The 18,061-nt window shown below is 39.8% G+C and overlaps 3 protein-coding genes across 3 annotated transcripts in view; 2 read left to right on the forward strand and 1 right to left on the reverse strand.

The window, feature by feature from the left end:
• Nucleotides 1-389: 389 nt before the first annotated feature.
• LOC124263053 lies at nucleotides 390-2,087 on the reverse strand. The gene is made up of 3 exons (XM_046697669.1): nucleotides 1,642-2,087; nucleotides 1,383-1,532; nucleotides 390-598 (listed from the first exon to the last, which is right to left on the reverse strand). The coding sequence occupies exons 1-3, from the start codon at nucleotides 2,054-2,056 to the stop codon at nucleotides 390-392; spliced, it is 774 nt and encodes a 257-aa protein (XP_046553625.1). The 5' UTR covers nucleotides 2,057-2,087.
• A 2,473-nt stretch (nucleotides 2,088-4,560) lies between these two features.
• LOC124263056 lies at nucleotides 4,561-10,372 on the forward strand. The gene is made up of 2 exons (XM_046697671.1): nucleotides 4,561-4,607; nucleotides 8,324-10,372. Exon 2 carries the CDS (start codon nucleotides 8,501-8,503, stop codon nucleotides 10,226-10,228), a length of 1,728 nt encoding a protein of 575 aa, XP_046553627.1. The 5' UTR covers nucleotides 4,561-4,607; nucleotides 8,324-8,500; the 3' UTR covers nucleotides 10,229-10,372.
• Nucleotides 10,373-17,298: 6,926 nt separating this feature from the next.
• LOC124263055 overlaps nucleotides 17,299-18,061 on the forward strand; it is a 113,360-nt gene continuing 112,597 nt past the window's right edge. Inside the window, 1 exon segment of the mRNA XM_046697670.1 lies at nucleotides 17,299-17,425. The gene's annotated coding sequence lies outside the window, so the exon portion shown is untranslated.

Here is an 18,061-nt window from a genome sequence, read left to right on the forward strand (position 1 = left end):
CTTGAACACAATTACAGCACAACATGCTCCTGTGAGCCAGGTCTTGAACACAGTTTCAGCACCAACTGCATCTGTGAGCAAAGTCTTGAACACAGTTTCAGCACCAACTGTTCCTGTGAGCCAGGTCTTGAACACAATTACAGCACAACATGCTCCTGTGAGCCAGGTCTAGAACACAGTTTAAGCACCAACATGCTCCTGTGAGCCGGGTCTTGAACACAATTACAGCACCAACTGCATCTGTGAGCCAGGTCTAGAACACAGTTTCAGCACCAACTGCTCCTGTGAGCCAGGTCTTGAACACAGTTTCAGTACCAACTGCATCTGTGAGCCAGGTCTAGAACACAGTTTTAGCACCAACTGCATCTGTGAGCAGTCTCCATCAATTGTCAGCACCATGTACATCTGTAACCATTCTTATAGTATCTCTTCAGTTCGTATAACTGAGAGTCTTTTGGTGGTGGAGCCGTCGTATGTGTGTAGACGTTGGACGACGTAGAAGTGGTCGCGTCTGGTCTTTCCAGGCGGGGCCGAATACACCCGTGAGGACCCGACCGAGTAGACTGAAGCCGGCTAGAAGGCACATGTCTTGGCGCATCTACAACACCACACATGTCATACATATATTGACAAATTATGACAAACCAAACTTGTTACACGCTTGTAGTTTTACTTAATATTAACAATGTACTGTGTACGGGTGCCAAATGAAAGTGGGCCTAGGCAGCAGATTATATTACACAACCATGCATCTATACTATACAATCCTAACAGTGTGTGAGTCGCATTTAGCAACATTCCAGCAATATCACGGCGGGGGACACCGGAAATGGGCTTCACATATGTACCCATGTGGGCAATCGAACCCGGATCTTCGACGTGACGAGCCAACGCTTTAATCATTATGCTACCCCACCGCCCCAAGCATATTAACAGGGACTGTATACTACTCACACTTTGGATCACAAAGATTTATAATCACGTAGATTTATAATTTGAAATTGTATCCATTTAAAACTGGATAAATAATGATATGGTTGTTAAACACGTCTTTAGGAAAACAACCACTTTAAGCTATCCATATGCACCTCATACATAAGTAACTATAAAAATGGTTTTCGTGGCACCCAATCAACCATTTTGTAAATCATGGCATGGGCCATTGATAAGTACACAACACCTGCCAATAGCAGGTATGGGATCCACCAGATGAAATGACATACTGAAAACTTGGATCCATGCTTACAATAAGCTTAGATATTTAAAACAAATTTGACCCCACATCATAGTTTTCTGTTGAATCAATGATTTGATCCTTAGCAAAGTGTGAGTAGCATCGATTTAGACACAGTTGAGGCGCGAGGACATACAAGGGCACATACCAACAGCAGCAGGTGTGCTTTGGTCTTGCTTCAGGGACTTCCCTGTTGACTTCGTAGTGGCGCCACTTCTACACAGTGTCAGCAACTTGTGCGCAGAGATCCCACTGCTTCCGGAGGAATCAAACACCACAGACATATCTGTCGTTTCACCTGTTAGAAAAAAGATGAACATTAAAATCATGTTTCCCTCTAAAGAGTTAATCATATCATTAAAAGGTTGCAGTTGGGAAAAAGAGGTCGTTTGGATTCAAGGTCTCACCGGAAGAATTGAGGACCTTGAGAGCCATTGCTTCGACTGTTCGTCTTCTTTCGTCAAGGACGTCATCGCGCTGTTCTATTTGTCTTCTGCGTGTGTTGAGTCTCAGCAGACGATCTTCTAGAATTTTACTGAGTACTGCCAACACTGAGGTGTTGTGGTTAGAGCAGGTAGCCGGCGACAGGCAGCAATCACTGTCAGGGGATACGATAGACGCGATGTTACTCTCCAGCCACGACAAGACTTTACTGGAGGAAGACCTCATGTGACATGCAGCAGACGACATCTGTCTTCTTTTGAGACCTACGTTCAGGTAGTCCATTCTGAGCGTTTGTTGACGTGAAGGAGGGAAAGAATCAACCGTGGGAGCAGCCATATCCCGGGTGCTTATGTAGGTAGCTGAATGGCGTGTTTTCATAAGGAGCTCATTGTACGAAGTTTACAGTAGACCTTTGCCTTTGGATATTGCAATCACACTTTGTTTGATCACTGAATAAACAACGCCATTGTCCTTAAAAAGACAAACTGTTACTTACGTCACCTCGGAAGCCAGTCCGCGATTCTTGGCTTGGCTTCATATAAACATGCGTTATCTCCTGGCTTCCATTGCGTGTTGTTTTTATTACATCACACTGGCCATTATAGCAGTAGTACAGATGTATATGGCGTCTCGGAAGATGGTGGTTATAAAACTGGAATGGGTCCGGGTACAATCTCAGATGTATGCTTACTAATCTGACCTGTTAAGTCTGAAATTCGGAATCATTTACAATCGAACGTTTTCATTTGGACGCCGGATAAATAAATGTTTTGCCAGTAACCACCGCCACCTAAATTCTACGGAAGCAAAACAACCATGCAAAAAACATCGGTCGAAATCTATCACGTATCCCTGCAGTGAAATAAATGGTTAAATGTCGGATAAAACACGAATAGATAGTGATTAATCATTGTAACTGTAAATTGTAATCAATTGTAGGCACATTTTCTCCCAATTTATCGGTGATTCATTTGGAAAGCATAAAAAACTAGAACACTTAGAATTTGGTTGCAGCGGTCTGAATTCTATCTGAAAGTGAAACCATTTCTACAACAGGAATAATATCTTGCAATGTTGCAGGCGTTTACTATATCTGATTAAAATAATAATAATAATAAAAACTGCAGGCTATTTGAGTTGAAATTTACCGCGCCTCTTCTATTTCTCTTGCGAAAACAGTATGTTGGAATATGATTGACCTGCCGCAACAATTGCTCCCATTAAAGAGTCAAATTATGGCATTTAAGATATATATATATATATATATATTCATTCTCTGTCAACTAACGTTCGTTTAAAATTTTCAATAGAGATAACCCCTTGATGGAGTCTTTGAACGACATTTTGACGTTTCGGGGTGCATTCATACTCCTTCAACCCGTTACTGGTTGATGTGAATAACGGTAATTTGGTCGATCACTGACGATTACGCCGAAATCAGTGTACTCCACATTGTATGAAATTTTGAATAAATAAGTAATAAAGATGATTACAAACATGCATCTTGACATGCGCTGAACATTGTGTGTAACCAGTATGTGTGGTAACATGATTAAATTAACATTGTGTGTAACCAGTAGGTGTGGTAACATGATTAAATTAACATTGCAGTTACATGATACCAGCCCTTTGATTATTAATGCGGTTGATAGCAAAACGAGCATTGACAAGCGTGGTCGTTTCCCAGTAAGTTAGACACAGTACTGTTTATTACCCTAAGAATATTGTCGAATTCTGATTGGTCAGTAGCCAAAGCATACCAAACCATGCAGGTGGATTTGCCAGGGTATACGAACCGTACACCCCGTCAAATCTGTCATGTGACACACTACACGGGTTGTACGAATGACCTTGACCTTAGATGGAATGTGGCTGCTAAACGGCTGATCGCTTCGAAATTTTAGAGTTGGCGTATACAATTATGAGTATAAACAGAGTAATAAGATTGGTGTCATTATTATTTGTATTTGTTTGTGTCAATACATACATCTAAAAAATAAAATTTCACTTGTCGTTTAACAAAACCTCAAATTCAATAATGTTTATCATAAAACTAAGCCATCCTGAGTTATCTCCCTTTATGACCGTTCAATAACGTTTTGCGTCTCATTCTGCCGATGATTGAATATTGTTGTTTAAAGATAAGCTAAATAAAAAGATCTTAAGGGTAAGAAATTCGTACAGGTATAAGGGTGTACAGTACAAAAGGCTTAACAGTCCCGTACATCCTTTCAAAACACCGTGTAACTAATAGTATTTGGTGCTGTTTTGGAACGAACTGGAATTCCCTGGAACTAGTTGTCCAGATAAATGAAACATTTTGTGCAGAATATATTTCGTTTGACGTAAAAGGTGTCCCGTGGGCGAGGTTTCAGATATCTGGGTTCTAGAGAAGCGGAGTTTTTTTCCACATTATTGAATTCTCTGTACCTTTTATAATGTTATTTACAAGATCCAGGCAAGCAAAGCTTACAGAATGCCACGCTTACATCCCGAGCTGTTAAACTCCCCATTGTTCTTGGTAACCTGGGTTTGGTAGCTTCCAATCTCTTGACTGAAATAAGGAAGAGTACCGGTTTGGCTGCCAGAGACACGACCCTGGATGACACTCTGGCTATTGTAGAACACTTCAGGGTTAGGGGGTCTTCACATACACTCTGACATCATTCGTTTTGCGTCCGTCCCATTCACAACCGTACGTGTATTTTGTCTAGAAACATTACATTACTTATTTACTAATCTTATTTGTTCATGGTTTCCTCATCAATATACCTTGAATTATCTGCAAGAAATAGCATTACATATTTCAATCCGCATTCGCATGTGATTTCCGTTCTAATTTTATAAGATAAAAGGGAGGACTACTCTTGTCGGAAGTATGCCTGGCAGACGTCAAACAAACCATAGTAATGTTGGTTGTTTGAATAAGGTAACTGTGACCTTTCGTATCTTGTAAATTATGTGTAAAATGTGGCTAGGATGATTACTTGGCAGCTAATAACTGATTAGAGTATGAAACAAATAACCAGTTAAATTGATGTGGAACACACTCACTGAGCTAGGATGCCGTAGAATATTGTAAAGTACTCGGACTGTAATCTGTGTTCCTGCATTTGATAGTTGAATTACTTCTAGTGTTTGCACAGTTGTTGGTCAAACACAAGTTGTAGAATATCAATGTGTGTGACAATCAATATACCTCAAAAACCACGATCATAGCTAGCTATAAGAGTTGCCTCCCCTGCCCAAAATATACACGCATTGACCAGTGAAACTTTGAAACTCTTGGGTGCATCTCACGGTGGAAAGTTGGAAAAAGACAAAAAAAACATGTATGTTACTTGCCTTCTCAAAATATATGCTCTGGTACGTATAGCTCTAGGGGACTAGTGTACGACGCATCCTGTCATGCATTTTCAAAAATATGGTACTGCGGTATGGCGCCACGGACGCCAGACGTCCAATGTTAACTCTACTTGACATAATGTTCTACTAAGCTCCAATAGGACAGTAACAGTTATAATGATCATAAAGTGTTCTATGTGAATGAATCAGCTTTCAAATTTTAGTATCGAAATCAGGATTTGCTACAAGGTACATTATATTATTCTAAATTTAAACTTAGCTTGAATATATCTGTATATAATTACTCCCCCATGTTGTCTAACTTAATCCATGTTATATGTATATAAGTCGGTTCTGTGCTGTGTTACTTTACTCTTGCTTGACAACGGTATAAGAAGCTATACCGAAACGTCGCATCATAATAAATAGAGGAGTTGTTATCCATAAAGTATTATAATTGTCTATTATCTATCAACTTCTAAAATGCCAATCAAACAGATCAATGTCGTATATCAATCAAAATTATAACAGTATATTAAAAAGTATATGGCAAAATTATGGAATTATGTTTCATATCTTTGCATCTTGCGAAATTATGGAATTAAAATTATGTTTGTCAGATCTTGAGCACGAGAGATTATAACGGAATCTGAATACATTACCGTTATCCATGATATTGTATACAGATGATATTGTCATTGACAATATTAACTACGTTTCGTCGTCCTCATGAAGAGGCATCCAACCACGCTTGTTCCTGTTTGTGTAGAGTTTGGGAATTTTACAGACTCTTCCAACAATTCGTTCGTATTTTTTCAACTGAGAATCCTTCAATGTCAGCACAATTGGTAATGTGTAAAACATTGTAAACATGTATAGTTTCTACAATTTGTTTGGTTTATGGGCGGAAACTTGAGCAAGTGTCGATTTACTTTTAAAATGTCAATTATTCTCGAGATAAATTGGTCGATTATTTGCCATTCGGTCAATGTCACACAGACAAAAATAGTCGTTATACTATAATCGATGTTACTGACATCATCGACACATATCTTTATATCACAAAACTTTATCATATATGAATATGAAATACAAGTGATGTAATTGGCGTTTCAATACCGGCCTTCGCGAAACGTGATTTTGTAAACACTATCCAATAGGGCGCAAAGTGCACTTGGGCGTTCGTGTGAGTGTATTTATGAAAACATCTGAACACGATTCCAGGCTTATCGGCAACGTTTCAGAATTATTAGTGATTTTATTAAAAAACTTATATTATTGTTAATTAATATGCTATTTTTGAAAGTCTATACTCCAAGTAATTATCCGATTTTGTTTTGATATGTCCGTCTGGCATACCTTCCCAGAGATGGATTTTAATTATATTTTTACTAATCATTTAAGCAATAAGCCTAATTTCTTTTTCATTCTTCGAATGTTTTAATTGAAGCAAATCATCTTTTAAAAATTCTGTATTCATTAATGAAAACTTAGTTAGCATAAACATTGCTCTCGCAACTGATGTGTAGGAAAATAAACAAAACATTATTATGTATCTATTTCTGTTGTGAGTGATATGCAGGCCTACTTTGTAGTCACTTTGATTAAATGTTATATTTGAATATCGAAACCTTTTTGTCACAGCGAACACAACATTATCTCTTGTCATATTACACGATAATATTTGGAATTTTTAACTTATTTTATAACAATATCTGAATGCTAATGTTATACACTGATAGGTTCATATAAGGAATACTATGGCACAATAGTATTTCTCTGCCGAATCGTTGCAGCGTTCTATAATGCACTTATGAAATATAATACATGTTTTCCGTCCTTGAAGACATTGAAAAGAACTATCTATGCATTAAATGAAAGTTCACCTGATTAATGAGTATCGAGGAAATTATGTTCATCTACTACAGCGTTCTATAATACACTTATGAAATATAATATATGTTTTCCGACCGTGAAGTCATTAAAAAGAATTATGCATTTTCTGCAGTCACTTGGGAATTGAACTAAATGAAGGTTTATCTGATTAATGAGTATCGAGGAAATTATGTTCATCTATAAATTAGATGCAGCTTCATGTTTTTCAAGACATCTTTCCGGAATATGCGTCTGTGAAGGCGTTCAGATAATGACGATATTGCACAGTATTATTCATGAGATTCCTGTCAAAAGTAAGGTCGGATATAAGATCGATTATATTCAGCAGCGTTGGCCCTCGGGCCTATAGTACAATTACAGTTTGATTACTTGCACGTGGTGCTAGTAACATATTAAGATTCTATTGGCATTGAATGCATATTTCAGATAAAAGCTAATGTTATTAATTACACAACATCTATATTGTTTGATGTTAAAAGATTTGGCAATGTGTGTTCATACGTTACAATATTTGACAGACTTGGCAAATAATTAATAAATGATATTGATAGCACCTTCACGCTATTTAAGGAGTGAAATGTGAGCGATAGATCTTGTGGGAATTCAAAGATTAATTAAGACTGTAGCCGTCTAAGCGTAACTCTGTGCAATATTTATACATTTTCTATCCACGGACAACATGCTTCTAATATTAATATTATTTTCATCGATTCATCATATTTTACCTATAGCTGTGCTATAGTTTTTCATTAAAATGTCTTTTCTGTTGCTGGGATTGAAGTAAGTCCCACACAGAGCTGGGATCATGTGTCTGTGAAATATACATTATGCAAACGGCTGGAACCTTGTGTTCCAATACAAAACGTTCGTAACGCTACGACATTCGCATGCCTATATTAAACTATAGAGTTGGCCTCAACCATTGACTGGATTACATTCTCTTCGTCAGCAGAGAAATTTCGACTTCTCTTTTTCCTTGGGGTGCAGGCGACATTTTGCGTTTCACTTTTGGTAAACCGGAAGTAAACAGAAAACTATGGGATATATGGAAGCTAACCAGTGACGTTAACCACACTGTTAAACGTTGACGGCGACGTTAGCTAACGGCATGACTAACCATGTTTTGAACAACGGATATTTAACGTTCGGTTACCTAACGGCCGGTTGAGGATTTAACCGGCCGTTAGGAGTTAACCGGCGGTTAAGATAACCGAGTATTGAACAACCGGGCCATGGAAAATAGATTTGTAGATTATGGATCATCAGGGGAGTATGCTTCACATGAATCAGTGATACGTTATAGTCTTTGGGATTTCAGTAAGTGTGTTTGTGCTGACATTGAAAGTGTCATGTATGATATTTGTAACGAATAACAACAAATTATACCACCCTCTTCCATTGCAGATATACTTCATGTCCATGTCATATGTGTTCAAAATCGCCACAGCATGGGACAGGTTTGAACAGATTTGAATTTGCATTACAGTGTGTCCTGTGATTTGGAAGAAAGGTTAAATTATTCTTTGGAGATTGTGTCTTACCACATTGTTTCATAATTTGGAGGAAAACAAGACTTCAGAGATGCCAGTCGTGGAAGATCAACATGCCAAAGAAGCTCTCCAACATGACAGAATATCTACACAATCACCAGCAAAAATGTTGTCGCAAGAACCACGACAAGGACGAAGTCATAGACTTGGACATGCTGAGACTTCGGTTTTTGAAAGGTCTGAATGGCGGAGATATGTTGAAACTTCGGTTTTTTCTCTGCTTCTGAAGCGATATAGTCAGCAGCAATCAATCGTCCGACCAGTGACATGCACTGCAAGTAGAAGCGGTATTGTCGATGTGCATGTCAGGTTTAATGCTAATGCTAGCAACATTCAGAATCCCATCTGTCTGTCAGTGAGTGGATGCGATGGAACAGCGCCTGTGAATTGTAGTGTGAATTCCTCTGAGCTGTTACGGAGCGTTGTTACAACATCTCCAAATAGTTTCGTGTGTGCACCTTGGCCACTTTGGGAACACCAAGCTCGTCAGGATTGCATGTCAATATCTCAATTAGAGTCATCATCAGAGCAGCATGCTTCATCCATGAACGACTGTCCCATATTGTCAAATCAAGGCTTACACAGAGAAGATCAACACCAAGCTCGTCAGGATTACTTATCAACACCTCATTTAGAGTCATCAGAGCGGCATGCTTCATCCATGAACAACCATCCCAAACTATCAAATGAAGGCTTACACTTAGGAAATCAACACCAAGCTAGTCAGGGCTGCTTGTCAATATCTCAATTAGACTCATCAGAGCGGTATGCTTTATCCATGAACGACCGTCCCAAACTACCGACTAAAGATTTTCACAGCGAAGATCCAAATGTTTTGCATGCTTCCAACGCTTTGATCACCTTTTCTCTTCAAGAAGGATATGTGTTTTACAACAAAATATCTGGCTGTGCACAAAGAGTGCCTGTGTCTAGTGACTCCAAATCAACAACTAAACTATCCAGGATGGCTCGAGCAAAGAAATATGAAGCTAATGTGCCAGTAGAAAGACATAAGCATATGGTCACTGTGAAGAATTATACAAAGTTACCACCTATTGGAAGCATTTTGAAGAATCGGGACAGAGGTGGCGCTACAAGTCCAATGCAACAAGGGTCAAACAGCACAGAAAGTGGCCATGGCAAGGGCGACATGTCTCGGGTTTTCATACATGGAGTGTCTACATTACCGTCCTACACACCGCGACTTCCTCGCGAATCAGGCAACATATATGCGAGGGAAGGCCTGTCCAGTTATACCCATAGTGAACGCAATGCACACAGTTCAGAAGGCAGAAAGCAGGTAGGGACTCAGCAGATGTACAGCGAAAGGTGCTGGGATTCGTTGACCAGAGAAAGCCGTCATGAGCACTGGGTCTATGCAACCCCACTAAATGACAGTAACTCCGATGAGCATGTCATTGAAAAGGTTGCAGCTATAGAAACCGAGCGTCCTGATCAACCAATGGTTCCTGATTCACGTGAACACAAACCTGGATGCAGTGATGTATCGTATAATCCTCCACCAATGAAAGATGCACATCTGAAGTTGCATGAAATCAAACAAGAGGTTATTGCAGATACAAACTATGACACAGAAGGTGGGTTGTACAATATGGACCCATATTTTCAGGCTGACGACTTATCACAGTCAAGTCCTTCAACAAGCCCCATGTACATTTGTGGGCACTGTAACATCGAGGTGGATAGTGAGGTTCTCTTGCTGAATCACATGCACAGTGATCATATCATAAAAATATAGGGTGTGTCCCGTTGAAAGCTTCTAGTGATGTTTGTGTTAATTCAGACCCATATGTGAGTAGTTTGCATGTGTAGAGTTAGAGTTTTCTTTGCAATCTGTTGATGTGTTCTGAGACTTCTCCTATATTAATTATGTTAAAATGCAATAAACTGTACCTTATAATACGACTAATTTCCTTCCTTTAACGAGAGGATTAAATCTTTTATGGTGTTTATGACCATGCACTTATGACAGTAGTAAAACCTAATGGCATGGTTGTTACAAATCCCGTTTCACCCCGATTTCGTTTCTAGACTTGTCAGCACCACGTTACGGTTACTGCTGGTGACTTTCACCAATGTGGTAAAACGTTTGAGACCTACGTCACTTCCGGCCTTTCTAACGCGCATAACTGAAATACTGTTTAACACGACTCACTAAGTGGCTGTGAAACTGGTTAGATTCACGTGGTGCATAACCTATTCGTCATATATAGTCAGCATCTAACTCGCGATGGATGAACGACTGAGGTGAGGTGAAATTAGGTTTTACGTCGAGCTTGAGAATATTTCGCTCATATGACGACGTGCATGCGTGTGTATGTGTATGTGCAGCTGCTTGTACTAGCCCAGACTGAAGCTGGTTTTATAGTGCTAGCACACTGAGATACCACACCGCAGTGAAGCATGAATACCCCACTCAGACACATTATACTGACTCCGAGCCGACCAGTCCTTGTTGTACCCATTAATGCCGAGCGCCGGGCAGAGACCAACAAGTACCATATTTTAACGTATTTTGGTATGACGCGGTCGGGGATCGAACCCGTGACCTTCCGCTCTCCGGGCGGACGCTCTATAATCACTACACCACGGAGGCGGTCGATGAACGACTGAAGTGTGTGAATCACTCATATAATGACTAAAACTTGTGGCGGTGATGGTGTCAAGTTTGATGTTGCTGCACAGAGACATTTTCCACAGTGTGTTCGTTAGGCTGTAGACCTTTCTGAACAGTATTTCAGTCGCATCACGGCGTTCAATATAATGTTGAGGAAATTCCGAAGTGGTCCATAGAAAACCAATACCTTTTCTGCAAAAAATCCCCCACGCTGCCAGTAGATAGACAACAACCCGATGTTTAAGTACCGGTCCAGGACCCAATGTTTGAAGATTATTTCTGCTATCATAATTTAACCAATAAAGGATACACTAAACATTATTCCAGTCAAACTTCTCTCTATGGACTGTTTTTAGAATTGTTGGTTTGACAGTTGTGTGTGTTAATGTGACCTGTACAAAAGTCCCACATTATGTGAAGTAGTGTGTACTTATCATGTTTGGAGTCATAGAAATCGTTTACTCTCCGTCCCCATATGTGTAATTCCCGGGTATGGAATGTGGCCGTGTAAAAGCTTAACAACTTACCACACATGCATAAATCCGTAGACCTATATAGCCTCCTTCCGTCGCCATGGAAACTAACAAAGCCATATGTTATGGCTACGTCGTTAGTACATTATGATACAACCGTATTGATTTTATATTGATGTCAACTGCGTGTGTGAACTTCGTTACAAAAGTGGTCCCGAGTTAAACAAAGGCTGTATACATAGGGAAATGTGTAATATATTTAAAGTGTCCTTTGATCTGAAGGTTGCTCGAGACGGACACCTTTCGACACTGGTCTTGAAACATAGCTCACTAAGTAACATTACATATTACATATGATATGAGTCAGCCGCCTTACCTGGATGTCGCGGTGGCTGAGCGAGTAAGGCGGCTGACTTTGTGTGCTGGCGATTAGGTGCCTGACTCTGAGGGTGTGGGTTCAAATCCCGAATGGGACTCAACCCCAAAAGTACTAGAATTTGTACTTTACAAAGAAAGTTTAATCCCAAATATAACATATGTAACTTGGCATAAAATGCATGTGCCGCCAACAGGCACATGGGGTCATCTCAAAGGTATTTTATGCGTTTTCATGTGTGTTGAATATGCCTTATCTGTTGATTAACATCTTAAGTGTCTTTCTTTAATAAAGTTTATGTTGAGACATGTTAAAGAGTATGATACCCATAGAAAATAAGCTTAAATCAGCCGTTTCAAATGTCTCAAAATATATAGGTAGCATGACCACTCGAAGATCGACAGGACTGGATATTATTTGTAAATTGTTATGACATGCCTTTTACTTCTCCAGTTTAGTTCCCCTAAAGGATTATCTTATCTCAGCTGACAAGGCAGGGTTTTTCTATTTCCGACAGTACTTTAGTTAAGAATACATACTATACAGTGCAACGGATTGTGTTGGGTGCAGTTATGTCGAACGTCTGAGACCCTTTTCCAATTTCTCTTAGTTTTTGTTTGTGTGTTTAACGCCGCACTCACCTATATTCCAGCGGTCTGTAAATAATCGAGTCTGGACCAGACAATCCGGTGACACACATGAGCATCGAGCTATACGCATTTAGGATAAGCATGAACCAAGTATGCGAACCTCACCACCCGATCCCTATAGTCGCCTCTTACCACAAGCATGGCATATTGAAGACTAATTCTCCGATGGTTACTTATAAAATATAATTTCATGGCTTTAAATCAAACATTTCTGGTATTTGCTATGCTTGTTGTAATATACAGTGCTTGGCAATAATCTTTCAGTGCAAATATTTTGAGTTCATATTTATCTCTATTAGAGATATACTTCTATATCATTTAAATATAACACTCAACACAAACAAGACGCCTATCAATATTTTAAAAATGTGAGAACGAAACGGCACTTATCAAATACAACCAACTGAAATAAGCCAATGTAAACAATGTCATGTATTTTCACTAAAACCGCGTTTTATAGGTGTTACAGAAAAGTAATTCCTAAGGTGTCCCAAATCAAAGCACTTCCTGTAGCTATTAAGATAACAGCTCAAACTTCAGTCCTCTCCAAACACCAGTCTAAGTAAACTTAGCCTCAGTATTATTCGTTACCCTACTATACTGTAGAGGAGTGTAACGAATAGTACTGAGACTAAGTTTACTTAGACTGCTCCAAACACATTCGTAGGCCTACAGCTGATGATCGGTAAGCGAACTTGATTGCCTCTGACGATCGAAGATAACATGAAACATTTATGATATACCATGAAATATATAACATACATAATTGAACTTTTACAGTTTTTCTGTTTCACGCCCACTCAGTAAGATTCCTGCTATCATACAGAGTCGAATATGGACAACATGCTGTGATCCTGTCTGTCGCGCCGGGATACGGTAACGAGTAATTAACAAAGTCACAGAGCTTGATGTACTGATCCATCTTGTCGGGTGTATTTACGACAAACATGGTTCTGTTTAGGAACTATTTCAGTATTTGTAACAGGAATTTTAAATCTAGAATTTCCATAAGATCTTGAGGGTGAGGCACGTTTCCTCCAGACACATTTTTGCAAGACAATTACGACTATATTTTACGTACGCTTCAGTGACTATTAAAGAATTGGTTGGCATGGTTTACGCAAGTTTACCCACAGTCCAGCAATAACACAGTTAGGGGCACCAGAAATAGGTTTCACACATTGTATGTATCCATGTGGAGAATCGAACCCGGTCCTTCGACGTAACACGTGAATGCTTTAACCACCACCACTGACTACTGAATAAATTAAAAGTTAACTCATGAGTGAGTGTGTGAGTTTGTTTTTACGCCGCTTAGAAGATGGTGTTTAGGATGGTGAAATATGATGTGACCTCCGTTGCTGGTTGTAGTTCTACAGTAAACAGTGATAGCTTTGGTATTTACATTTAATATTAATATTTTAATACGTGTATGGCTCGATGGGGACATCTCTGTCAACGGTGTGAATATCCCATCGACGAATATGTACGATAGTTCCCGAATGAAATCGATCTGGGGGAATGACTCCAAGTTTGGTTCCAGTCGTCTATTATTTTGCCAACCTGTGGTATGCCTACTAGTTCGGACCAAAAAGCGCATATCTCATTGACATGTCTAATTACTAGACATACGTGTAATCGCAGTGTTATATTTTCAGGGACACTCGTGGTGTAGTTTATGCGTCGTAATGTCTTTGATCGATTTTAAGCGTGAGTAGATTCTCTTTCAAGAACATATCCTAGTCTAGACCCTGAACCACATTATTTACCCTACTGCCTAGCCCTCTCTGCAGTGCTAAAGCCCTAAATGAAGCAAGTCTAGATTTCCTCAGGTTCGGGATCTCTGGTCTGCCTTGGGCTTATTTTCAATTTAAATGGGTTTGTTCGTTACTATCAACATAATATATATATATATATATTCAGAGAATAAGCGTTAGTCTAGAACATATCCTTAAATTAGCCTGTATGATTGCTTTATAGGAGGATGTGTAGAGTATCATAGTGCTATAACCAGTCAGTGACGTAACGTGTACGCGACAATGATGATAGACTAAGGCTTAGTCTCTGAATATATATAATTTGGATAGTAACAAACAAGCCCATTTATATTGAAAAGGAGCCCTAGGGAGACCAGAGGAAATCTAGACTTGCTTTATTTAGGGCTTTAGCACTGCAGAGAGGGCTAGGCAGTAGGGAAAATAATGTTGTTCAGGGACTGTGAGACAGACTACAATGATGATAGCGTACATTACTATAAACATGCAAGGTGTCGGTTACAGTTGGATAATTCTAGCCACTCACTTTACACCAATTTAAACGGCATGCATAAATTGTTCGTCAGAATACATCCAAAATGAGAGGATTGACCATATTTTGCATGTTTCAAGCATTAATTTACTGGTGTCTGTTCTTGCGCTCAACAACACACTTTCTTACTTCCTCATAGACTAACGCTTAGTCTCTGAATATAGGTAATTTTGATTGTAACAAATAAACCCTTTTAAATTGAAAAGGAGCCCCAGGGAGACCAGCGATTCAGAACCTGGAGAAATCTCGACTTGCTTCATTTATAGCATTGCGGGTAGGGCTAGGCTGTAGGAAAAATAATATGGTTCAGGGACTGTGAGACAGACTAACTTCCTCAGAACGTAATAGTTTCATAGGATATGACCCAATCGATTAAATGGCGTGAACTCATGTTTTCTACACTCACTCGTATTTTGACCATGTAAATTTAATTCACAAATCAACACGTATACAGTGTGCATATTTGTTTTATACATCGATTCACTCGCACTGTGAGCACGTATATTGCATACACGTATCGACACAGAGAATCGTTGTTATATACACTGACTGACCTGCATTGAGGACACTACATTATGTACAAGGACACACTCACAGTGCGAGGATTTGTTTTAACTACATTGACTCACTCACTCGCGTGTTTCATATATTGAACCATTCGCAGCATTTTATGTATACATTGTAACACGTTTTATTTGGGAAGCCACTTTTTCAGAAAAGTGCAGATTCTAGTACATTTGCTGGAGAGTCCCATCCGTGTGTGCATCCGCCTATGATGTGTACCCGTCTAATAAGTGTAAATTGGCACGGCTTCCACGGCTGAAAGCTATGAATACACAATGTCATTTAGAAAGTGGTCAACTGTAACATATGTCGAATCCTGGACTCAAATCAACACTGTCAGAGTCAGGTACCCAATTGCCAGGTAACTGACTCAGCCACCGTGGCTTCCACAAAACTCAGACAACTGGTAGTCAAGAACACAGACTACCCCTCTGGCAAGTGTAAAATGGCACTGCTTCCATGGCCGAAAGCTATGCCATTTAGAAAGTAGTCAAAATGTAACATGTTAATATTTGGGATTACACTTTCTCAGTAAAGCACAGATTCTAGTACTTTTGTTTGGGTGAGTCCAAACCGGGATTCGAACCCACACCTTCAGAGTCAAGCACCTAATGACCAGTACACAAAGTCAGGCGACTTACCCAGTCAGCCCTCGCTTACATTACCATACATGTAGTTAACTGATCAGTGTTACGTTGTACTAAGCAACATTAGCGCTACGCCAGTCTCAAGTCCGGGTATGGTACGGGATGGTATGGGAGTTACGATCACCTCAGCGCTAAGATCGCTTTGTACAACGGCACCCTGTAGTTACCTTTTGATTCGATACAAAATTATGCACAGAAGTATTGATAATAATTGAGACGCATGTACGCTCGGAACGTGGCCTAATGAAAGATATGGTTTCCGGAGAGTTTCTGATGATGCACTGAATGAGTCGCCGTAAAATATCTTAATGTTGGATCATTATTAAATATGCTTGTGTTATGGTGTCACATAAATCATAAATGTTCCAGTTTGATGGTGGGGTCTGTATAATAACTACGACCACCTACGGCAAGCCTGGATTGATGACGATCTGTTTCAGCCGGGATCAGGACATACAGGACATCTCTGATCTTCAACGACTAGATAATGTTCAGCTAGTGTAGTAATTAATGAATGGGTTGAATGAGGAGGGTGGTCTATCATACACATGTGAAATCCACTCGTCTCCCCTTTCCATAAAAAGCGGTAGAAAATTAAAGAAAATTCGCTTACCGACTCATTAATAAACAGTGTAAATTTTGTCTTTTCATGAGATGAAAATACTATTCTAAAGGTTATGAATTGTTAATAAGCATTGAACATTACAGTTTTAGAATTCACCCACAATGTTCTGGTCGGATTTTGCCTTATTGTAGCCGCTTCCCAGATAGCATTCAGACGTTGGCCCAACGTTGGCAATGGTTTTGCCAACATTGCCAACGTTGGGCCAACGTCCGAATACTATCTGTGTTGAAGTACATGCATATAAGTCTCGTATATGAATATTGAGTTGTAAGGTTCCACAAAATATTAACACCAGAGATTTCGATAACTACGTCTGCAGGAAGCCAGCCAGGTGAGGTTGATAAATGATGTGCCTGCCCAATTAATAAGAAAACAAAAGCAACGGGGCCATCACTCCTGTTAGCTATGCTGCTGCCATGATACTGAATGGGGAAAGTGGTCATTTACATAATTAATGTGACAATATTGGTGCAAACCCCAAGTCTATGACGTCACACACGACTGGCCAGTGCGCGAAATTCGGAACTCTTCAATGCGAGAGGAAGAGAAGCGGGTTTGTTATGGTCTGCAAGTCACAAACTGTGTGTGTTGAAATGGTCCTATCTGCCCCTTGCACTCAATATGGATACGCTGTAGCTGGGTCTCGCATGGATGTACTACAAAGACAAGAGTCGGGGTAAGTAGTAGGAGTGAATTGTTGTCGCATGTCGCCGCGGCGAGCTACAGTTGCCGGCTGCGAGTTGGTGACTGTCGCGAAATTATGTTTCGCGATGTGACCCAGATCTTACGTCGTCAGTGTTGAATTCGCCTCCCAGATCGATATTTGTGAGTTGGAAGAAGCGTTTGAAAGATTACACACAGCAGTTATTGTGTTTGTTTTGTATAGCCTGCCATCATATCTCATGCTTCGTGAGATAGTGGTGGTTTATCCTCATGGAATTTACTCTTCATGGAGATGGAATGTGCGTGAACAGCATAGCGACATCAGCAGCCGGTGTAGGTGCAGTTGTTGATCAGCTGTTGTTCAAGTGTGGTCACAGTGATGCACCATCAACCAACATAGGTGGGCGTGTCAGCGTCCATCTACCCATGCACAAACAACCTTCGTTAGTAATGAAACTCCATGCCATACCATGTTATAAACAGAACACTCAAAATAGACCAGTGGAATGTAGACAGGCAATGGAGAAGTGAGCTCTATTCCAGCTGCTTAGACAGAAAATACCATCTTTTGTCATATTTTCACTAACCTGCCTGAAAATTGAAATGTTTTTAAATAAATGCAGGTGACCTCATGAATTGCAGTAGGCCT

This window comes from Haliotis rubra, unplaced genomic scaffold, assembly GCF_003918875.1.
Source record: "Haliotis rubra isolate DU_JTF1 unplaced genomic scaffold, ASM391887v1 Scf867, whole genome shotgun sequence".
Classification (NCBI taxonomy): Eukaryota; Metazoa; Mollusca; class Gastropoda; order Lepetellida; family Haliotidae; genus Haliotis; species Haliotis rubra.

Bases quoted from the DNA above. Each gene is read 5' to 3' on its own strand.
- LOC124263056 (XM_046697671.1), top strand. From the start codon at position 8,501: ATGCCAGTCGTGGAAGATCAACATGCCAAAGAAGCTCTCCAACATGAC.
- LOC124263053 (XM_046697669.1), bottom strand. From the start codon at position 2,056: ATGAAAACACGCCATTCAGCTACCTACATAAGCACCCGGGATATGGCT. The intron at 1,533-1,641 runs GTGAGACCTTGA...TTTTTCTAACAG, and splicing joins CAAGGTCCTCAATTCTTCCG to GTGAAACGACAGATATGTCT. The intron at 599-1,382 runs GTATGTGCCCTT...GTGGTGTTGTAG, and splicing joins AAGCACACCTGCTGCTGTTG to ATGCGCCAAGACATGTGCCT.